At 36.1% G+C, this 24,597-nt stretch overlaps 1 protein-coding gene across 1 annotated transcript; it reads right to left on the bottom strand.

The window, feature by feature from the left end:
• Positions 1 to 1,651: 1,651 nt before the first annotated feature.
• lonp2 (lon peptidase 2, peroxisomal) lies at positions 1,652 to 23,870 on the bottom strand. The gene is made up of 15 exons (XM_065283287.2): positions 23,534 to 23,870; positions 21,560 to 21,794; positions 20,427 to 20,558; positions 20,224 to 20,346; positions 19,982 to 20,148; positions 18,649 to 18,743; positions 16,590 to 16,848; positions 14,704 to 14,845; positions 13,390 to 13,540; positions 13,025 to 13,151; positions 11,333 to 11,460; positions 5,910 to 6,028; positions 4,865 to 5,072; positions 2,926 to 3,110; positions 1,652 to 2,459 (listed from the first exon to the last, which is right to left on the bottom strand). The coding sequence occupies exons 1-15, from the start codon at positions 23,764 to 23,766 to the stop codon at positions 2,238 to 2,240; spliced, it is 2,526 nt and encodes an 841-aa protein (XP_065139359.1). The 5' UTR covers positions 23,767 to 23,870; the 3' UTR covers positions 1,652 to 2,237.
• Between the last annotated feature and the right edge of the window lie 727 nt (positions 23,871 to 24,597).

The raw sequence follows: 24,597 nt of genomic DNA, 5'->3' as shown, positions 1-24,597 counted from the left end.
TGACTTTCTTGATTAGTATTTTTGTCTTGTTTTCAGTAAAAATATCTAAAAATTCTTCAGTTTAGATGTATTTTCTTGATGAGCAAAATGACCTAGGAAAATAAGTTTTTGGACAAAAAATATAAACTTTAATTAAATTAGTGCTTAAAACAAGCAAAACAATCTTGCCAATGAAATAAGAAAAAATTTCTTGAAATAAGTTTACGTTTTTCATAAACACTTAATTCAAGACAATTCAAGTTTTGCTTGTTTTAGGCACAAAATTGCTTACATTTTATATTTTTTGTCTAAAAACTAGACTTATTTTCCTAGGTCATTTTGCTCATCAAGAAAATGTATCTTAATTTAAGAATTTTTAGATAGTATTTTTGTCTTGTTTACAGTAAAAAAAATAGTAAGAAAATCAATTTTTGCAGTGCAAAAAGCCATGGAGTAGTAGTAGTAGTACGTTTATGCAAAAGTGTCAGGATAATTGTATTGTCAATTTCCTCATGACTAATGGCTTCTGTGGGTCATCTTCTCATGCATGTCCCATATGTTGTTTTTCCCAGAAGGCAAATTGCTTTCATTGTTATAACTATGATCAGAGTAATTTAGAGTGTTTGGATGCTCTGGATTTTTCTGAAAAATTAACCACAAAGGTTTCTGCTGTATGTTGAAGTTATTTTGCGCAAAAAGGAGCTTTTTCTTGGCAACTCTTGACAACAAGGTCTTGCGTATTAACATATAATACATAAAGCAATGACCAATGTACTTTTACAGCATTTATTAATCATTTGTTAACGTCAATACAATTGTTCGTTAACTTATAGCCTACAATCTACAATGTTTAATTTTAAATAAGAATTAGAAAATGTTAAAATTAACAGAGTAACAGTAATAAATGCTGTTCATGGTCAATATTTTCATTTTTACATATGTTTTATCTAAAGCAACCATATACATTTTATTAGTATGCGTGTTGGAAATCGAACCCACTGCTGGTAACGCAATGCTGTAACATTAAAGCAACACAGTCAAATTATGTCAACAAATGGAACATTATTGTAAACTATTACCATTATTTATCACTATCATCATCATCATACTCTCAATGTGGAACCAACCGGCCTCAGTGAAACTGGCTACATCGCAAAACGTTTCTAAACACGCCTTATGTTTTCAGGTCAGAGCTGTCATTCAGGTATAAATGTCATCAAACAAGAATGCGCTGATCTCCTACACGAAAGGCAAACATAGGATCTGTTTGCAGTAAACCACATATTTAGATTTCGTAATGAAAATTACAAACTGAAACATGGTGTAGTTGTCATAGTAAGACAAAGCATTTTAACGGTCATGACAGAAAGCTGCAATACAAGTTAGATCACGTACAATACGTTTACTACACTATAGGCCAGGGAATATATGATGTTTTATAAATATAAAGAAAACAAACCACGCACATCAACCTCAAATGGGTGTTCGACCAAAAACCAAGTGAGAGGATTAAATGTGAAGGTGACACACCAAAGCTCCAAACGTTTCAAAATTTACTTAAAATATTAACTTTACCAATGGCATAGCAGACTCATCAGACGCCTGACAAAGAGTATGTGTCGTCTTTAAAATATAAACATAAACTGTTGACCAAAACATGAACTCTCAAATTTGAACATTGAAGAACTTTATTCATTTAAAATGTATTTGCATATCATTAATCATATTGTAAGTGCAAGCCAGGTTTTTCCAAAATTGTAATTTTGCTACATAAATAATCTATCCCTGGACCCACAACATATTTTTAAAGGGAAATAAAATTGAGCAAACACTTTTTTTTCTCTTTTATAATTGAGTAGTGTTTTTTTCTTGTCAGTTCATTCTCTCAATAGTTTAATTGCCATATCAAATTAATCTATTATATCAAAATAATTGTCATTGCAAGTCATTAATTGGACTTAACTTTCATTAACAGCAACATCCAAGTAACTTTGCATGACCCACCTTATCCCACTGTTTGAAAACCCCTGCACTAAACATCACATTTTTATAAAAAAAATCTGTGGATATTTAGTTGATATCAAACAAAATGATACTACATACAATAGATGTTGTCATCTGTTATTAAATTAGAAAGTAGTAAGGGATCTAAATGGTTTAGTTTGAATTATTGACAATAAGCCAGTATTCACAGATTAGAAGTGCTGATGTGTTCAAAAAAGAAAAGTCTCAGGCTTGTGTGCATCTGTAGTACTGTGTCAAAGTTTGCTAGCAATTTGTGGCTGTCTGACATTGGATGGGAAGCCCCCATCAAAAGCTGCATTCAATACATCATCCAGTGTGCTGGCAAAAACAAAATCTAGGTCTGCCCGCACATGGGCGGGTATTTCCTCCAAGTCCTTCTCGTTGCGCTTGGGGATGATAACTCGTTTCAGATTTGCGCGGTGAGCTGCCAAGACTTTATCCTTTATACCTCCCACCTATCAAGAGACAAGATCCATTCAGTTGGCTCAGACAATACGTACATATATATATGACAGATGATGAACGACTTTTAAATAATCATTTACTATTATTCAACAGAAAACAGACTAAACAGTGCATATAAGCTCCAAACTGAAATTTGCCCAATATTTACAAGTAGGCCCACACGAAGTCTGTCCACAAAAAGCTCTAGTGAGTGATCAATTCAATTGCCAAATTGACTAATAATTTAAAAAGATCAAACATCGCCACCTTTTGCATGTTTATTTTTAAGCACTTTGTCAAATTAGATGTGTTTTTACAAACTAATATGATGATAGTATTCACACCTCCATTTAACACTACATATAAAAAACAATATACTCTGCTCATTCCAAAATTAACACAAAAATGCAGATAATCCCCCTGATGTATCTTCTTATGGGTGTTACTGTAAAATAGCTATAGTTTTATATTTCTTACCGGCAGCACCAGTCCTCTAAGTGTGATCTCTCCGGTCATTCCCACATCAGAGCGCACCAGGCGCCTGCTCAACAATGAGGCAAGGCACGTTACTATGGTTACACCGGCCGAGGGTCCATCCTTAGTGACAGAACCTGCTGGGAAGTGCAAGTGGATGTCGGTGCCCTCCAGAGGATCAGTGCTGCCTGCATGTTTCAAACAGACAAATATAAAAAAATCAGTGAATATAATTTAGGCAGTAGAATAAATGTTTAGGGTTTTTATTTCGTTTTTTCCAATGGAAGGATTTTCATCAGTGTATAGGTTTGAAAGCGTGTACTATGTAACTAAACAATAAGGTACAAGAGACTGTGGTGTGCCTGATTTGTGTCTAACAATGCACTTGAACAGGGTTCCAGTGCTTAATTGCTTTAAACATGGTACATACTGTTTTGTAAACATAAAAACATCATGAAAATGTAAAGGACACAAATGTGTCTTTCAAAGCTGAACTCTGTAACTTTATACATATATAATATACATATTATACATAATTTCTTATCTAGATTTTTTGTCTTGTTTTCAGTAGAAATATCTAAAAATTCTAAAATCAAGATGCATTTTCTTGAAGAGCAAAGTGACCTAAAAAAAATCTAGTTTTGAGACAAAATATAAAATTTACGTGAAAAAAACTGCCAATGGAATAGAAAAAAAAGAGTCTTAAAATAAGTTTACATTTTTCTTAAACACCTAATGCAAGAATATTTTTCTCACCCCATTGGCATATATTTTTGCTTCTTTTAAGCACAAATTCACTTAAATTATATATTTTTCATTTAAAACTAGACTTATTTTCTTATTTGCTTGATGCATCTTGATTTAAGAATTTTTTTTATATTTGTACTGAAAACAAGACAAAAATACTAAGTAAGAGAGTCATTTTTTGCAGTGTAATGGTAATTATTAACTACATTAGGGCTGGGCAATATATCAGATGTTATATATTATCAAGATATTTGTGCTGAAGATATACATTTGCAGAATACTATAAAAATTACCCATGTAATAAAAATATTAAGTGGTCAATATATAGCCTATATATATATAAATATATATAAATTTCACAAATTTCTTGCATTAGGTGTTTAAGAAAAATGTAAACTTATTTTAAGACTCTTTTTTTCTACTCCATTGGCAGGTTTTTTTTCACGTATATTTTATATTTTTTGTCTCAAAACTAGATGTTTTTTAGGTCATTTTGCTCTTCAAGAAAATGCATCTTGATTTTAGAATTTTTTGATATTTCTACTGAAAACAAGACAAAAAATCTAGATAAGAAATTCATTTTTTTGCAGTGTATTTAAATAAAAGACAAATTACCTGATGTGTTAACAAAAACAACACATTGCTATTCACACCAAAAATCAACAACCAGCGAAAGGTGCCGTTTCCAACTGTAGAAGGCCCGGCTATTGACCATTCACACTGCAAAAAATGACTTTCTTACTTAGAATTTTTGTCTTGTTTTCAGTAAAAATATCTAAAAATTCTAAAATTAAGATGTATTTTCTCGATGAGCAAAATGATCTTAGAAAATAAGTCTAGTTTTTAGACCAAAAACATAAAATGAAAGCAAATTTGTGCTTAAAACAAGCAAAAAAAATCTGCCAATGGAATAAGAAATTTTTCTTGAATTAAGTGTTTATGAAAAAAGTAAACTTATTTCAAGAAAAATTTTCTTATTCCATTGGCAGATTTTTTTGCTTGTTTTAAGCACAAATTTACTTAAGTCTAGTTTTTAGAAATTATTTTCTAAGATCATTTTGCTCATCAAGAAAATACATCTTAATTTTAGAATTTTTAGATATTTTTACTGAAAACAAGACAAAAATTGAAAGTAAATTTTTGAAGTGAAGCAATCATAACCAAAACTGTTTTTTTGGAAATGTCTATAACTTACCATTAGTCAGGTTGTACGTTTTGGCATTGCTGCGGAGCCAACTGATAGCTAGATGGGCCGATTCTTTCATGACATCGCCCAGCTGTCCCGTCAGGGTCAGCTGCCCCTCCCCTTCCATACGGCTGGCCTCTACAAACATGATCTCTCCACCCATCGGAGTCCAGGCCAGCCCTATCGCCACGCCTGGTAGGGTCAGACGCTCCGATACCTAAATACACGAACATGCATAAAACTCCCCTAGCAGCAGGCCCAACATATTGGAGGACTTAAATCATTAAAATCGTCCACAGAGAATACTGAGAACTGAAACAACATCCTTTTCTAAAAACCTATAAACTTTCGTCTACTGTTAATGCATCAAAGTAAAGCTACTGTTACATAGTTAAAAAGCCAACAGTAGACAGTAGAGCATTAAACACAAATGTTGGAGGGAGAAGATTGCTGTGAACACAAACTGGCTGACTCTGGCTCTCCTCTTACAGTCTTGGATCTTTCCCTGCCCTTTTTCCATAAGCATGACCGGAATGCATGCCTGCATTACTGAGAAACACAACTGCACACTACAGCACACAGAGGGCTGAAGCACAGCGGTCCTGAAGGTTTACAAGCAAATAAAAATAGCGGTAATGGCAGGATAATCCTGATAATAACAATACTCTCATATCTGAAAGAACAAGTGGTAAAATTAAGTTTTTATATAAAGTTGAAACTTTAAATTATCATCAGCCACGGAAATTTATGATAGTATAAATAAAAAGTGAAGTTTATTACTAAAATAATTAAAACAATGGCTACTTTGCTAGAGGAATGACAACAAGGGCATTTATTGCTCAAACATTTTAAAAATGGGGTGGAGTTTTATCACTTTGTCTGAACCTTCAGCAATAGAAAAGGAGACACTATAAAGTGCTTGTGTCTTATTGTTGTCTTGCTATTTCATCACGTTGGTACACAAAGGTGGGATGAGTCTTAAAGTGCATGCAATGAATACTTGAAAAAGATTTCCTGAAGAGACAAAGCTTTCAGACATTTATTTGATACCAACCTCCATTTCAAAAAGTGGTGGGCCAAGAATATCTTTAAGAGCGATGTGATCGATAACAATGGGCATGTCTGGAGGAGCCGCAATCCCAGAATCCTCTTCCTTTCGGTCTGTATTACGATCTGATACACAAAGAGAGAATAAAAGTGATATCACTGTGTGCAAACATCACATAATATATCAGTGCTTTGACGGACTGGTAATGAACTGCATTCAAACAGCGATAGCATCATATTATTCAAAAAAGTAAATTACAGAAAGAAAATTGCAGTAAAATTATATTGTGCCCATCTTCTATTATCTCCTCTGCTCAGTTTTTATTAAAGAAGGTGACAGACATTGTGGCTGGAGGAAAACAAGTAAAAAGAAAGAATAAAAGAAAGAGAGGCGTCTGAAATAATGGAGAATAATGGGATATAGAATGATGGGGGAGAGCAGCAGGTGCTATTTTAATTTTGGGAGGCAACAATAAGGTGCAGTCTTGGTATTATACAATACATAATGAAATAAGCTTCAGGGTGTATTTACTTACAGATTATGTATGAGTCTATTTTTTGACGATGTTTTGTGTTCTTGCAAGACTTGCTATAATTGCCTTTGCTGGCCACAGGTCATGTGACTAGACTGTTAAAGCTCACATAACACACGCTGTTTCTGCTTATCTCATGTTAATCTTGAGTACCTGTAGAGTCTGTAGTTTTATCAGATTTATAAAAGACAGATCAGCTTTACCAATTCTTTCCGAATAAACCCAACCCGAGCAAAGCTAGTCACGAGCAAGCAACACACACAAAACATTATCCCACTATCTTTGGATAACCAATGATTCACTACATGTTTGTGTTATTTACATTATATGCACTTATGCACCGATTGCCAACAAAACACAGACATTTAATGTAGTTGACCGCCTGCGAATCATGACCGGGTTGGGGCCGCCCCATTTCCACAAAGTCCAGCGTTAAACAAACACACATGCACAACTCTGCTACTATCCCGGATAAACAAACTATATCTATTGTTTCCATAAGGCTGGGTTCTTTAAACAAGCTCAAATTTCACTTACAAACAACAACACACTTCTTTGGTGACGTTGATTTCATGTCAGCTCTTGGTTGGTGTGTGCGCTATTCCAGTTAAAGTGGAAATTTCATAAGACTTTTTTTAAGATGTAAAATAAATCTTTGGTGTCCCCAGAGTACGTGTGTGGAGTTTTAGCTTAAAAACCATATAGATCATTTATTATAGCATGTTAAAATATAGGTGTGAGCAAAAATTAGCTGTTTTTGGGTGTATCCTTTTAAATGCAAATGAGTTGATCTCTGCACTAAATGGCAGTGGCATGGTTGTATAGTGCAGATTAAAGGGCGATTTATAGTCGTGCGTAGGTCCTACGGCGTAGCTACGGCGTAGGCTATCCGTAGCCTGTGCGTAGCTCTGCGTAGCCTGACGCGCACCTCCCAAAATTTCTAACAGCGCGTCGGCTCTACGCGGACCGTAAGCGCTGTGATTGGTCCACCAGAACCCCTCCCGTCAGGTAAAAAAACTGCGTCATAGGTATTTCCGTTTGAGACGGTGAAAACAAAGATGAGCCAAGTTGAGGAGTGATTTAACTCAAACTGAAACATAAGTCGCTGTTTATTTACTTCTATCATTGCTGGTCTTTTAAAATTATACACAACAAGTTGCTATTTCTTCTTCGTTTGTGGGTTTACTTGCTTAGCTTCTTCTTCTGTGACGACTTCTGCTGCTACTGTGGTTACACGCGTGATTACTGCCAACCAGCGGTTTCGCGTGTGTTTGCACGTCGACGCGGATGGCGACGCACAAGTATAAATGAAAACCGACGCGGAACCTACGCCGTCGCTGCTACGCCGTAGGACCTACGCACGACTATAAATCGCCCTTAAGGGGTGGTATTATCCCCATCACAAGGGGAGCCAGATTTCAATTACCCTTTTTTTTTTTTACATGTTTGCAGAGAATGGTTTACCAAAACTAAGTTACTGGGTTGATCTTTTTCACATTTTCTAGGTTGATAGAAGCACTGAGGACCCAATTATAGCACGTAAACATGAATAAAAGGCAGATTTTCATGAAATGTCCCCTTTAAGGTGCCCATATAATGACTTCCATCGTACTTCCAGTACTGTAATTGCCCATAATAGAAATAAAGCAAGATTGTTTTGTATAAATCTTTTTATGATCGAAAAAAAAAACTTTCCAAAACTTGTACAAACCATGGCAAAGTGCATGTGGCACAGTCATATGTCCAAATGCTTTTTTTAACACTTTGCCACTTTTAACACGTTTAGCATAAGGAATCCAACTCTGGAACAGTGTTAAAGGATTTGTCCATTTTCTTAAAAACAAAAAATCCAGATAATTTACTCACCACAATGTCCTCCAAAATGTTGATGTCATTCTTTGTTTAGTCGAGAAGAAATTATGTTTTTTGAGGAAAACATTTCAGGATTTTTCTCATTTTAATGGACTTTAATGGACCTCAACACTTAACACTTAACTCAACACTTGACAGTTTTTTTCAACGGAGTTTCAAAGGACTCTAAACGATCCCAAATGAGGCATAAGGTTCTTATCTAGAGAAACGATTGTCATTTTTGACACGAAAAATACAAAATGCACTTTTAAACCACAACTTCCTGTCTATCTCCAGTCCTGTGATGCGCTAGTGCGACCTCACGCAAAACGTCAAGAGGTCACGGATGACGTATGCGAAACTACACCCCAGTGTTTACAAGTGTGGAGAAAGAGGACCGTTCCGACGTTGTTTCATATATGTAACACGTGACCTTTCCACACCATTACGCAATTACGTGAGGTCACACTGGCGCGCCACAGGACCATAGATAGACGAGAAGTGAATATATTTTTTTTTTTTGTCAAAAATGACAATGGTTTCACTAGATAAGACCCTTATGCCTTGTTTGGGATCATTTAGAGTCCTTTGAAACTGCAATTTTTAACTGCATTAAAACTGTTTAGTGTTGGGGTCCATTAAAGTCCATTCAAATGAGAAAAATCCTAGAATGTTTTCCTTAAAAAAAATTTTTTCTTGACTGAACAAAGAAAGACATTAACATTTTGGATGACATGGAGGTGAGTAAATTATATATATATATATATATATATATATATATATATATATATATATATATATATATATATATATATATATATATATATATATATATATATATATATATATATATATATATATATATATATATATATATATATAAGCATGAAAAGCTGCATACTGTCCCTTTAATGGCATGCAAAGAAGAAGTGCCATGATCTGAAGAACAAAAAAGAAAAACTATATAGTGCGCCAATATTAACACATGATTTCTTAGTAGTTGTCATTTCTACTGCATGATGGAAACAAGATAAAGCTTGGTTTTTAAAAAACGATACAAGTTTTTTATTGATGGAGTGGAGAAAAAAATGCTCTACTTTTTAACAATCCAATCGTAACAAAAACTATTAATTCCCACCCTACTTTATTTTTTTTATCTTATTATCTTAATAATCTCTCCCAGGAATGTCACATTACACAAGTTAAATCCATTGTAAAGTTAAACCAGTTCATAAATCGACCTGATCCTGCTCACAAAATCACAGACTCGAAATTCCGACTTCTGCAAAGAACCAATACGAGGAACAGTATGAGTGAACTACTCCTGTAAAGAGTTAAGATGTATCCCCCTTTATAAAATAACCTCTCTTTGATTTTCCTGTAACCCTAGAGGTGAACACAAGATGACAGAATGTACCAAAAAAGTAAAAATGACAACAGCAGGACACACATGCGACAGCTGTCATGATGTTAAGACTAAGAACAACACCTGCTACAGCTCGCAGCAGACTGAGGCCTTCATAAAACACCCATACATTCATTACAATGCCTTATTCTGCCAGTAATGCCCGCTGGCAACAAAGGCACATCAAAAATAGAGTAAGCGAGAACCTTTGACCCCCGTCTCTCTAAATCTCTCTCTGCTCACATATGGGCCACGCAGTAGTGGATTGAGAAAGAGAGTTAAAGTAAATCAAAGTATGAAGAGAGTTAACTCCCCCCCAACTGTGTTAACTGGCAGTGCAGAGGAGCAGCTGCAGGGAGACACAAAGGTGGGGGTCGATGGGGGTCTGAGTCCGTCTGTTAGCACGTTTTACCCTCCTCCAACCCTCAAGGGGGCATGTTTTTAAAAAGATTGATGACCGATATATGTTGTCCTGTAAATATAAAGCTTTTTTGACTGAGTCTGTGTGTATTAGCTATTGTCTGTGTGTGATGCAGTGAGCATTTAAGCATGAGTGTGCACAAAAGGATTGGCTAAACCATAACTGACCAAATCTAATGCAGACATCCCACTATTCCTCCATATTGATAACGGCTCTCCGATCCCAGCAAATGATGTAAAATATTCCAAAATCAATCATCTGAGAGATGCAGGTTGGAGAGGTCAGGTTTAAATATTAGTCTGATGAGACTGACAAGACAAAGCAAGAACAGATTGTATCCCGATTGGTCTCTATGTCTGATAAATAGACCAATCACAATGTTTCAAAACATCTTGGTTAAAAGTCCGTATGAAACGGAAGTAGCAGTTGTCTTATTTTTCCCATGGTGACTTATATCCAAGTAAAAGATTATAAGGGCACATGACATTTAAAAAAATAATGAAGCTCGCAAATAAGTGATTTGTAAAAAATACCACAATATTTTAAAAAAAAAATACAGTTTTTTATTTCATTTTTATTTCGACTTTAAAACTTTTTTCCATCCCATGATTACAGGAGGGAATAAAGAGCACCTATTGTCTGGTTCACGTTTTTACATTTCCTTTGGTATGTAAGTGTGTATTAGTACATGTTAACGATATGCAAAAGGTACAAACCGTAAAGTAAACGATGATGCAAGTTATCGTTTCCAACATAAATCTCTTTTCTTGGACTACAACAAACACACGGATTGTAGGCAACAGTGCGACAAGACCGACATTATCATAATTCCTCCCACATCAGACTCACAGCCTGTAAGTTAACTCCTGTTAGCAACCGAATCTTTCAAACATGCTAAGGAGCGTCACATTTCCAGCTGACCTCAGAGGTATTAAGGCCAATCACTACGTACAGATTAACTGGCCAATCAGGGACACTGAGCTTTTCAAATCCGTGCATTTCGAGAAGAGAGTAAAATCTGGAGCTACAAAAATGTACAGTATGTGGGAAATAATGTGTTTTTAACCAAAAACCACGCGAACACATTGTTTTATACCAAATACCCAAAATAAAGGTTTTTTTTAGCAATTAAAAAAGTAGGTGCACTTTAAGTCTGGGGGATTGGGTGTAAATCCAGTCTTTTATGTGAGATGAAACGCTAAGCCTAGAGCAACTATTACCTGCATGTTGCTCAGTGAGTGACGCCTCTTTAGAGACCTTATGACCTTCAGCGACCTTTACAGCCACGGCTCGGCAGACGGCCCCGATCTTCCTCTCCAAAGATCTCACACCTGCCTCCCGTGTGTATCTACAAACACATTCACATGCAAATCACCATCATTACTACTGCTATTGATTGCTTTTTAGCACATAATTATCCAAAAATTAGTTGGATCTAATTGACAGTCCCTGGTGGATGACTTCATTTCAACATGGAAGTTTGGCAGCCTGTTATAAGTTTATGAAACAGAGAAGGGATATAGTTTACAGTAGGAGGCCCGGTTGGGCAGCCCCATCTGTAACCCAAGCTGACCCCCTTTTCGTCTATTTAATCTGATAATCACAAACAGACACTGCATTCTCAAAAAATTCTTTCTCTTTTAGGTTACTCGTTCTTATGGTCCAACTCCTTTATACATGTATTGTGCTCATGCAACAAAGTTTACCAAACTTTCATTAAAACAAAGTGTGTTCTGACACAAATGGGTGATTCTCGTGAAATTAGACTTATGAGGTGTCGTGAAACATTTTGATAAAAAAGTAAATGCAAAGTAAGAGTTTTAAAATAAAAAGCATACAGCTACAAACATCTCTTCATGTACTATTTTGCACATGATTTCAAATGACATCATACAAAAGTTTTTTCCACATTTAAGGGGACAATTTTCATTACTGCAACGTGTCCATGACTGGATTTGGGTTCTTCGAGATGTAAATATTTATAATAAAAAAATCGAAAAAATAAAAAGCTTCGGTGCATGTTATACTATAAACATTTACAGTAAAGAAACATGTGGTATTTGATGATCATTGGTAAATGTAGAGACAATAATAAGGAATATAAATGTGTCCAAGACCAATTTTATCATCCTCCGCAACAATTTTCAATCATTGTTTAAGCCCTCAAGGAACTAACATTTTCAAAAAAAAATGTTGGAAGGGACATAATTGACTGTGACACTCAAGATGGCTACCAGGTAAGCAGTTCTTATTTTTTCTCTCCAGATAAAAGTTAAAATTTTGTTTGTCATAGTACCTAAACAACTTTTTAGTTCTCATTACCGAAACATAAGTTTGTAAATGCATATATTTAAAGTAACATCATGCGGTAATGATAATTTTTTATAATGATAATCTAAAAAAATCTTTTTTTTACGCACACACGAGTTTACATTTATAGCCTTGCAAAGCATAGCTTATGTGACTTGTATGGGGAGACACAGACGTTTAACGCATGCACATTGAGACAAACGGCAATACCTCTCCTGTGCTACATACTCCTGTCCTGTACACGCATGCACGACCTACGCGTAAAAAGTATGCGCGGTTACAATAATCTGACTGTACGCATACATTAACTATTCCGATGACGAAATTTGCGCCACGCACACTGTACGGTGACCCTTGGGTAGGGTACGCATATAAACTAAACCTTTACCTCAGGTTTTTTATCTACTCATACCAGGGTACTAGAATAAGTGAATGAATGTGGATGGAGAGCTGATAATGTGTGTAAATGTGTCTACATTGACTGCTTATTCATCTAATTTACCTGTCTGGACACTTAAATTTCATCCTTCTGTTCTCCATGTGGGTTAATAGGTGAATATCAAACCTCTATAGAATACAAAACAGTCTGTGTGTGTTCATACTTCCTAATGATATCCAGTGTGGTGTCCTGTGGGATCTGGAGCAGTTGTGGGCTCAATCCGTGTTGCTCCAGCTGATGAGGGATCAGATGCCGATGAGCGATTTCCACTTTCTCTTCCTGGGTGTAGCCTAATTAGACACACACACACACACACACACACACACACACACACACACACACACACACACACACACACACACACACACACACACACACACTGATATTCAGGACATGAATTACAATAAACCAATTTATAAAACATCTGCTCCGTTATGGGACCGAGTTAATTGTGTTGAAGTTGAAATCGCCAGGAATCAATCAATGATAGTGTCACAACGTCAATGCTACGTCCTGCTGAACTCTGACCTGGCACCTGGAGGACCTCCATTCTGTCCAGTAAAGCGGGAGGGATGGTCGCCGTAGTGTTTGCAGTGGCTATGAAGAGGACTTGCGAGAGATCAAAAGGCACGTTGAGGTAATGATCCGTGAAGCTGTGATTCTGCTCCGGGTCCAGAACCTGATAATGACCACAGTTGGAGAGCGCATTAGTTTTGGCCATTTGTTTTTCCATTCAGAACTGATGACAATTAGCAAATTAGCCAGCTGTCACCATGTAGGTATTCCTGCTGTTCAAATGGTAAAGCATTGTGCTAGCACTGCAAAGGTCATGGGTTCGAGCTCATGCTTATAAAAAATGTATAGGTTGAATGCACTAAATCGCTTTGGATTAAAGGGTTTGCCAAATCAATACATGTCAAATCTGGTGGGTTTTTAATCTTAATAATGGTTATTAAGCAGGCAACAGCCCACCTATGGGTTATAAAGACAAAATTTTCATCTGTGAAGTTACATTCATTGATAAATTGTGCACAATAAAGTAGAATGTGCATTAAAAAAGTTCATGTTTTGTTTACAGTACAAGCCGAAGGCCGCTCCTTGGATAGTTTTTTGTGGCGATCTGATGTTACGGCGAAACTGTAAGATGCATTTCTGTCACTCTCTGCTAGATTTGTATTAAAGCTTATCATGCAATGAGATTACATTCACAGATGTAAAGAACATCTGCGTCAAAGCCTGCACGAGAGATGTTTGGATAAAAATCTTGGCGAAAACAAGCCAGCTCACGTGCATGCAAATACAGTGATCTGTACATGATATGATTCAGGTTATGTGCATGTGATACTGTATAGATTTGTAGTTTATAAATGTAAAAAAAACAATTATACACATAAACTTAATTTAATTAAAATGATTTTCATGTTATTTTAATTTAAAGACAGTCTCTCAGTTTCTTATATGATGAATACATAAGATAACACGTTTAGGGGTCCCTATCAAGTAAGCAATCTCCACTAACGTAATGTGCACATCATCGCACGGCATATAAACTGATCTTGTAGACCACACATGAAAACATGGCCTCATTTCAAAAAGCATTTTTCTGACATTCAAGTTAGTTTCAAGTATACTGTGTAAATATTTTTCAGAATAGTCTGCATAATATTTTTAACTATTGAATTAAATATGGCTAATACCCTATTCAAACATTTTGTCTTGTCCCGACAGATAATTCTCTGCATATTGTTGCAACTTGCACTATTTCTGCTATTTTCAACCTGTCAAATCTGTGTGTTTGGTAAGACAAAGCATACCGGTATACATGTGCGTAGTTTCTCTCACCTCCAGCAGGGCGGCGGCAGGATCTCCCTGCAGGCTCTTCCCCAGTTTGTCCACCTCGTCCAGTAAAAACACAGGATTGTTTACGGCAACAGTTTTCAGTCCGTTTATGATGCGACCAGGCATGCTACCCACGTACGTGCGCCTGTGAACGTAGATGCGTGGAGATAAGTGGAAGTGGGTGAGGGAAAAAACAGAGACGAAAGATTAAAAACATGCAACGTGACTCGAGTAAACAGATTCGTATCAGGGTTCAGGTGGGCAAACAAAAATGAAACAATTTGCGTTTGCATTATTCATAGTGATTTTATCATTGGAGATTGCCAGGAGTCGTAATAATGTTTGCTAGTAGGTATAAAAGTTTGATTTCACTCATTGTTTTCACATTTATTTCAATTTCTGACACGGCCTTATTCAGTCAATATTAAAGATATCAAGGTTGTTTTCACATAATGTTCTTTACATTATGAAGGATGATTTTATGTAGAAAATAGCAAATCTAAAGACATTTCGGCAGTAACAACATAAACAAGCGGCTTTCGTGAAAATAAAATAAAATAAATAAATAATAAATAAAAACAAAGTACTTTAAACGTAGTTTATTTATAAAACAAGCAAAATAAACAACACATACATTGCCTAGAAAACCAAAACATTTGTTATTTTCAACGAGGTATTTGTTCAAGAGTTCAGTTTAGCAACTAGTCAGACCATAAAAAAAAATGAAACCGGAAGTAAAGTTCGGACCAGACGCGTATCACATCACTGCATGTGCATCCGATGAAAACGTCTATACGAATGACTTTATCTGAGTTTTTACACATATTATGTGGACAAATTAGCATTTGCTTACAACTTAATTTTCGTATGCCATATGCCTCAGACAGCTAGCAGAAGGACTGTGGGCAGTGCCATGCACGTGCTGTCTGTGACTAGTGTGCATGGGACTTGACTGCATATAATGAGGTTGTCTTTGGATACTGTACAAAACGTTAAAGACACTAAAACAAGATCAACAGCATTTGATCCCAGTTAAATGAGGATATGAAGACAGACAAGAGTGACATAACTATCTAATAACAGTCATTAGGGGATGTAAGACTTCCATTGTTAAACTTTATTGGTCTACCACAGTAAACCAATCTGCATTCTTTTAAAAGGCGAGTAATGAGGAGACAAATGTGTGGGAAAAGTCTTTATGTGCCGTTTGTCCTAAGGACACATTTTGCCTGAGTGTGTGCGTAAAGTTTTGATGTCAACCAATTAGAAAGCACGGAGGCTTGCCCTGGCCTGCGGGGAGTTGTGATGTTATCACCTTGTAGTTTCTATAGAGACAAGAGATCAGAGGGAACATCAAAGAGAGGGTTCTTCCATTACTGAAGGCACTACGTAATGTCTCCTTGATAGGTTCGTCATAGCCTGACACCTCATTTTGATGCATCAGCCCACATTTGCATCACAACGTGCTCTGAATGCTTACCATTTAACAACAAAACAATGATTATATTGAGTTTCACATTTGAATCACCTCAAATGAAGTGCAATGTAACACCGGGTTAGTAACATCTGGGATGGGTCAGATATTTAGCAATACAGTGAAGAACTACAGGAGGTTTGGCAACTACTACTCAATGTAGTAAAGAATTGAACGGTTTTACAGTCCTGTAGGCTAGTATTGCTGTTATGGTCAGGAAGTACAAGTAGTATGCATGCATGTGACGTCACTGTTTTAACAGATTTGCGTTTATGTCATTTACATTTCAAAAACTTAAAAAGACATGTCTACAAAAGTTTGTTTATTTAGGACCCAAAACACCTTGTTGTGTAAACAACTACTAACTAGCTAGAAACAACAACATCTAGATTTATCTTCTATTATGAATTCTTACCTGTGCCCACGTATGTCCGACTGGTCGCAGACTCCGCCCAAAGCAATCCGGTAAAACTCCCGGCCCAGTGTGCGGGCGATGGAGCGGCCAACGCTAGTCTTTCCCACACCAGGGGGTCCCACGAAACACAATATGGGTCCTTTAAGGGAACTCTTGAGCTGCCGGACAGCCAGGTACTCCAACACCCTTCTCTTCAGTTTTTCCATAGCATAGTGATCGTTATCTAAGAGCACCCGCGCTGCGCGAATATCCAGGCAATCTGTACGGAGACGCATTGTATAGATTTAATCTAAACTACATTTTATTTAGCATAAAGTAAGAAAGCTGGAAGTTTCAGATAACTGATAAACCACTGGTAGGCAGTTATTAGGGTCACATGGGTGTTCCTAAGCCTGGTCAAACCTCTGGGGCTCTTAACTTGATATTAATATCAATTTTTCTAATTCCATAAGAAGTTAAAATAATAACGCTTACCTTACCAAGCATAATTAGTACATTTATACACCAATTTCCAAAATGTGACATATAATCTACTGGTCAAACGTATGTAAGAAACACGGCAGCACCACACATTGTAGCCACTGATTACAGGCAGGTTGTAGAGATTTTAAAAGGAATGTGAGTATTTTATCAGAGACATATGGATCTCCTTCATCTCATATAACAAGACACATGTGCAGCCGTCCCATAAAGAAAACCTAAACTGGACACAGCATTTTCCTTATGGATCAGTTTCTCACAAATCACGTCTATTCGACATTTACAGAATAACATTCCCACGCATGCAGGCCTGTCTATTCCCAGGCCTTCACGTTGTAAAGCACTAAATCAGTTTTCATCTAATACTGTTCCAGCCTTTAACACGGAGCTCAAAAGACTGTAAAGCATTTTATATGACATGAAATTGTCTCAGCAAAATTCCAGCTCCAAGGTCTGGTCTGTTACACATCTTGCAAAGGAAATGCAGAGGTATGTACAGCATTGTAAGCATGTGTCTGTGCGCACATTCAATCATGTGTGCGTGTTTGTTCGACATCTTTAGGATAGTCGGAGATCGTTTTTCAAGCAGACGTATAACCTTGAGATGACTGGGAATTTTTTTGCAAATGTGTGCAAGTGCTGGTTCAGTAAAAATAAAGGTAAAATAGAAGAAAACTGAACTGAATGCATATAATGTTTAATGCTTTGGTCGAACACTGTATTTAGACTGTATAAGAAAATGTAGCGCAAGTTCTCAAAGTCCCCCATGTGGCCATGGAGAATAAAGCATTAAGACAGCACAATTCAATTTTTGGATGAATACAAAATGTGGTAACAGACGCCCTCTTCAGGAGGTTAAATACAGTGCAGATAAGACTCAGCATTTTCTTAGTACGAGTAATGAAATCAATATTTCTACACTTTTCAATCTCAAAATAAAGTCATTCAGGGTAGTTTTGGGTATACATAACAAACATTTCAAACATTGTGCACTCCGCCTTTAAAGGGATAGTTGAATTCGATCAGAAGCCCCATTTACTTCTATAGTATTTTTTCCTACTATGGAAGTCAATAAGGCTTCTGATTGGTTTGATTACACACATTCCTCAAAATATCTTCCTTTGTGTACATCAGAACAAATAAATGTATACAGGTTTGTAAGGGTGAGAAAATGACGACAAAAATATAATTTTTGGGTAAACTATCCCTTTAAAGCAACACTAAAGAACTCTGGCTCTTTGCTCCCCCTACAGGTTAGAAGCGTAATTGTTCATTACCACTGTCATAAATACTGAGGCATAGCTGGCTCTGATTGGATTGTAGGTCTGCCGTAAAGCAAGTTTTTGTAGTATTCACTCGGACTACAGGACCACTACCCGACGGTTGATAACTTCTTTAGTGCGGTTTTGGCCGATAGAGGGCTGCAAAGCGAATGTGAAAGTGCTGTTCACCCTGTTTAGAGTGGATGAACGACTGAAACTGTTTTGGAAGCGTTATTTTAAGGTAAAAAAAACTCTTTGGTGTTGCTTTAATGCAATACTTTGCAGTGAAATGGTGTTGTTGCATTAATCTTTCTTACCTGTGGTGCTCTTATTCCAGGGCAGATCTACCATCAACTCCAGGTAGTTGCGAGTGAGTGCGTACTCTGGCATGGACTGTGGCATCTTTTTTAGTCTAAATAAAAAATCATATACTGTCATTTAAAATCACTGCCAGTCCTACGCCATAAAAACTCATACTGACACACAATTAATCAATGGTATTTTTTAAACAAAAAATATATTTAATGTTTTGATAAAACTTTATAGCACTTTTCACAAATTGCCGAATAAGGTTGCAACAACGATAGAGATATAAAAAAAGAAGAAATAATAGAAATGCATGATACTAAATTTTTTCACCGATAGCCAATCACTCATACTGATATCTACCGATGCCAATACTGATCATCATAATGTTCATTTTGAACATTAAACTTGTGATGTTTCTTTACATTTTTTATACACAGGGCTCAAATTCAATGCATTTTCCTGTTGTCTTTTTATTGACAGGGTTTATCTGCCATGAATAACGGCCGATAGTCAAGAGTGTAAAAAAACTGCTTGCGACTAATGATCATTATTGGCCATTATATTGATGCATCTCCAGTAAATAAATAATAAGAGACAGGAAAATTTGTACAGATATAAGAAAAAAAGGTGACTGTGGAAAAAAGAAGAAAAAAATTTGAGAACTAGACCCTTGTTATCTGGCAGACACATATTGTAATAAATGTCCCACGGCATAAACCAGAGGCAGGCAAATTGCCTGTTCCATAAGTCAACTAAAGCACAATTTTAAACAACTATACTTCAATATATTTATTTTCTTATAATGATTTTTCTTTGTTGTTGTTTAATGCATTAATTGTGCAATGATATCATGCAGTGCGCGAAAATAGTCCCCTGCTATTGAAAGTTAATAAGAGGACTATTTTCGGGCACTATGTAATATCATTGCACATAATGTTACAGCAAAAGTCCTTGATTATTACGCCAGATTGAGAGTATAGTTCCTAGCCATATCTGCCTAGAAAATCTCAACTTTTAATTTTTTGTCGGTCTTAGTACACAATGTAACTACGGAAGAGTCAAGTTTTAAATGGGAAAAATATCCAAACTCTTGGGTTATTTTTAAGCGCGATGCTAATGGTCTAATCAGATTCAATGGATTGTGCTAAGCTATGCTAAAAGTGGTAGCGCCAGACCCGGAGATCAGCTGAATGGATTCCAAAATGATAAAAATCTGATGTTTAACTCTAGGGGATCTGAAAAGTGAGTATATTTTCATAAAAAGTGGAGTGTCCCTTTAAACTCAAAGTGTAGTCGTACTGAAACCTTTCTATTACAAAAAGATCTAAGACCACCACATACCGCTTGAGCTCCTTAATACACACACGCAATGCTGCTTCTGGCATGGATGCAGCTTTGACCTTCCTCTCCAGTGAAGCCGTATCATCGCCATCATCGTCATCCTCCCCCTCCTCTTCCACCGAAAACTGACGTCCTGGGAACACACCGCCCTTACGGATGGACAGCACCTAAGACAAAGAACTGTGAATTTGAACAACAATTGGTGGATGTGCCAGATGAGGTTAGATCAAACTTCTGCCTACTCTCTTGTCATCATCTGGTCTGAGTTTACGGGTCTTCTGCAACAGCTTGAGTCCATCAATTTGTCTGGTGAGCAGAGGAAGAGCCTTCTTAAACCGCTCCTCCAAATCTACAGCATCCAGCACCTGTCATAACACATTTAAGAGAAACCAGTACAGAAACCAGACTATTAAAGCATGCAGAATAATACTTAATACTGGTGTACCTGCAGTTTCTCTTTGTTGGAAGTGCGGATCATGGAGGCCAAAACGTCAGGCAGGGTTTCTCTAGGCAAACTGTCCAACATCCGTCTGAGTTTAGCAACCACAGGCACTGACATGTCCAACATCCCGACCAGCTTAAAAAACAGAGGTCAGCGAGAAACTTTAATTAATAAACTCAATAAAAAGCTTATAGGGAATAAAACAGACAAAAGTTAAGTCTTTACATTTATTTAGATTTTAAATAATGAGATAAGGAATGAATAAACATCTGTTTTTTACTATCTTGGTACATCTTTTGCAAGCTTTTGAATAAGTAGTAGTCTGGTATATTTAGGAGCAAAAACAAAAAAAGAAATAATGAAATCTTTATGAAGCCACCTATCATAGTTTGTTTAAAAATGTTTTAAAAAATTAATGCTTTTCCCCATGCGTTAGTTTATTAAAGCAATAAACCCTAAGAAGCAGTGGGTTATAGTGCATTTTATAACAGCTAAGGGGCATTGTTAAACTGAAACACCACTGCTGCACGGGGCTTATTACTTCATATGCAGGGTTTCATAAAATTAAACACTGCAAATAAGATGTAATTATATTAGTACAAATTACTGTTTCGCCAAATAAAGTAGTTCTTGAATCAAGTGTGGCTGAAACGGAGCGGTTCCCAAGCATCAAAGACGGAGCAAAGACACAATGAAAATATGATTAAAGAATGTGGTGCTTGTTTTCATAAATTATCAGTCTGTTTATGAGTCCATGTAATTTAAATTTCATTTCATGTTTTCACTACTTTCTCCACTACTGTGACACAACAAGATAAACAAAGCTTTAAGGCTATGAAAGCATATTTTTTTATTAAAAGGCACCAGAATACAAGTAAATGGCATCTACTCCAGTAAATGTTTTGGACCCACCCACATTTTTTTTTGGCTTCCGACGTCCATGATTAATGTTTCACTACGGCTTTAGAAACGGCAATATGACTTTGAACTTTTGAGTTACACAAGCAGGCAAAAGTCAAAGTACAAATTTACCACAACTACAATGCATGTTTGAAAGTACCAGCAGGTACCTCATAAAAAGCACATCAACACATTAAATAAAAACACCCCTTTACTATGTTTACAAGCTGTCTGACCTGTACAGCAGCCTGGTAAAACCTCTGTGACAGCTCTCCAAGTTCTGAATCTGTTTGATCACCATCTGTGTACTGCTCCAGTTTGTCCAGCTGTTCCACCTCAGCCAAGGGAAAGGGTCTCTCCTTTATCAGCTGGGTCACACGAAAGCGACAGAGCCCCGTAATGAGCAGCGTGTAGTGCGGTTTCGGCCAATTACTGCCTACTACCTGAACCGCCAGTCCAGCTGTGCCAATGCTGAGGATACATAACAGTTTACTAAACAGGTGTTTTGTTGCTTTAAGTACATGTCTGTGTAAGTAGCCATTGATATGGTAGTGTACATGTTTCACTTGAGATTTACATTTATGTAGGGCTGCATAATGATTAATCGCAACTTATCATTTGCGGAATAAAAGTTTTTGTTTACAAGACGTATGTGTGCTCTGTGTTATATATATATATATATATATATATATATATATATATATATATATATTTATTTATTTATTTATATATACTTGTTTTATAAAAAAAAAATGGATATGTATGTGTTTAAATTTACATAATAATTACACACAGTACAAACATATATTTTATGCAAAAACTCACTTTTATTTTGCAAACGATTAGTTGTGCTTAATCATAATAGATCCCTACATTTATGCATTTGGAAGATGCTTTGGTTTTATCCAAAGCAACTTATTTCATGCATTTAAAAAAGCACACGTTTTCCACTATATTTTCCCTGGGAATCTAAGCAATGATTTTTGTGTTGCCAAAGCAATGTTCCACCAACTGATCTACAGGAATGTGTTGATATTTAAATTTGATTTAAACTGCGAAATAATACATTCTCAAAAATGTATCCTAAAAATTGGTAGCTCTACAGTAACAATAATGCAGTAATGCAGTTTTGAAACACAGACAGTCTGGCAAAGATTAAAGTCCATCTGCTGGACAAGTTAACGGATTATTCTAGAATACACTGTTACTGGTTTCTAGCATGTACAAAATAAACAAGAGCATGGGTTAATATTTACATTTTTAGTTTTGTTATCTATCTACAAACACGACATGTATATAAATATATAATATAATAAATATATATATATCAAGTTTGTGAATTTAAAATAGTCGAAAACTTTTAAATAAGAGGCTGGTCGTGTTGTGTGTTTAATTTCATCTTTAATTACAATGGCCCAAGCCGTCTGACTTCATATAATGAACCTACTTAAGATAGCGTAAAGGGGACATATCATAAAAATCTATGTTTAAGTGCTATAATTGGGTCCCCCGTGCTTCTATCAATCTAGAAAATGTGTAAAAGAACAACCCAGTAACTTAGTTTTGGTAAACCATTCTCTGAAAGAATGTAAAAAATTGTTCATTCAAATTTGTCTCTCCTTGTGATGTCAGAAGGGGATAGTACCACCCTTTAATCTGCACTATCCAACCACGACACTGCCATTTAGTGCAGAGATCAGCTCATTTGCATTTAAAAAACGGCACATTTTTGCCCACACCTACAAAGTGGCAATTTGAACATGCTAAAAAAAAATTAGCTATATGCTATTTTGAGCTAAAACTTCACATATGTACTCTGGGCACCCAAAGACTTATTTGACATCTTAAAAAAGTCTTGTGAAATGTCCCCTTTAAATGTAAAGTTTCATGTAATTACACTTTTGTCCCTAATGTAAACAATAAGCATAATTTATCAACTGCGTTTTTCTTATGTAAGTAGTAAGAAGACAGAATTTTTGACACCTAATATAAATGGTGACCATAACAATAGGGGCTGTTATTGCAGTAAAATCAAATATAGTTACCATGGTAAACTTAAAAACAAGTGATTATTTTAATAGCAGCACCATAGACTAATAAACATTACGTAAATACAGTTTCGTAAGTAAACTCAGTGACAGTTACATCACTGTGTCACTGATTCTTCATCATTGTATCAGTTGGGGTTTGACAGACTCTGAGAGACTCACCTGTGTAAAGAGGGCAGTTCATCGCTGTCGTGCTCGGGGTCTCTGGTGTTGGGTATAACCCCGATGATGGTACTTTTCAGCGAGGTGCCCTTCAGCAGTCTGCTCTTCACCAGCTGCATGTTTCTCGGCGTATCGACGCTGATTCGCATGGTCGAGCCGGGTAAAAGCACCCCTTCGTGAGTACACAGCAGAGGCAAACGCTTGGGGATTTGAATAACGCTGTTGGGCGACATTGTGTTGGGTTTGGATAGAAGTTTGGAAACTAAACTTGTAGTCGATGTGAACTAGGGGAATAGGAACGCCTCCATCGTATGACAAACTGGGCAAATGAAAACAAAACAGGAGGAAGCTAAACTACGGCACGCACGGCGGGACAATTTGGTGGAACGCCTACTTCTAGTATGAAACCACGTGGAATGCGTCCAGTGCACTGTGCAGGCATGTCGTTTTTTCACGCTTATTAAACGAAATAATATTGCAATATAGCATACATTTTAGAGTCAGAGAAACAGTAGAAAATGTAATTCTCTAATTTAAACGGCTATTGATATAAGATTTTGTGAGAAAACCTTTTTCAGATGAATGTGACATTTGACAAAAAAAATTACATTGTCATACTTTAAAGTACTTTAAAGTTTATTATGCTTATTAAACAAAGTAATACTGCAATATAACATACATTTTAGAGTCAGAGAAACAGTAGAAAATGTAATTCTCTAATTTAAACGACTATTGATATAAGATTTTGTGAGAAAACCTTTTTCAGATTAATGTGATATTTGACAAAAAAAATTTTACATTGTCATACTTTAAAGTACTTTAAATTACATAATCAGAAAATGCAAATACAAATTAAAGGATGTATTTTCATTTAAAAACCCATACACATCTTTACATGACTTTCTCACATACAATGTTAAAAATGTGATACGTTTCTATGTGCAAAAAGCAAAATAAGGTAATAACCAAACACTTCCGGTTAAAGTCATTGGCAAATTTGGCTTTTTATATGTACGCTAACGTTACGTTTCCCTTTCTCATAAAAAATTTAAGTATATAAAAAT

This window comes from Paramisgurnus dabryanus, chromosome 9 (genome assembly GCF_030506205.2).
Source record: "Paramisgurnus dabryanus chromosome 9, PD_genome_1.1, whole genome shotgun sequence".
Classification (NCBI taxonomy): domain Eukaryota; kingdom Metazoa; phylum Chordata; class Actinopteri; order Cypriniformes; family Cobitidae; genus Paramisgurnus; species Paramisgurnus dabryanus.
This window is presented reverse-complemented; position numbering and strand designations above follow the sequence as displayed.

What these genes read in the sequence shown, in the direction of transcription:
- lonp2 (XM_065283287.2), bottom strand. Translation starts at nt 23,766, where the DNA reads ATGTCGCCCAACAGCGTTATTCAAATCCCCAAGCGTTTGCCTCTGCTG. An exon ending in CCAACAAAGAGAAACTGCAG is followed by an intron (nt 20,347 to 20,426) that starts GTACACCAGTAT and finishes GTGTTATGACAG; the next exon opens with GTGCTGGATGCTGTAGATTT. An exon ending in TGTATTAAGGAGCTCAAGCG is followed by an intron (nt 18,744 to 19,981) that starts GTATGTGGTGGT and finishes TTTTTTATTTAG; the next exon opens with ACTAAAAAAGATGCCACAGT.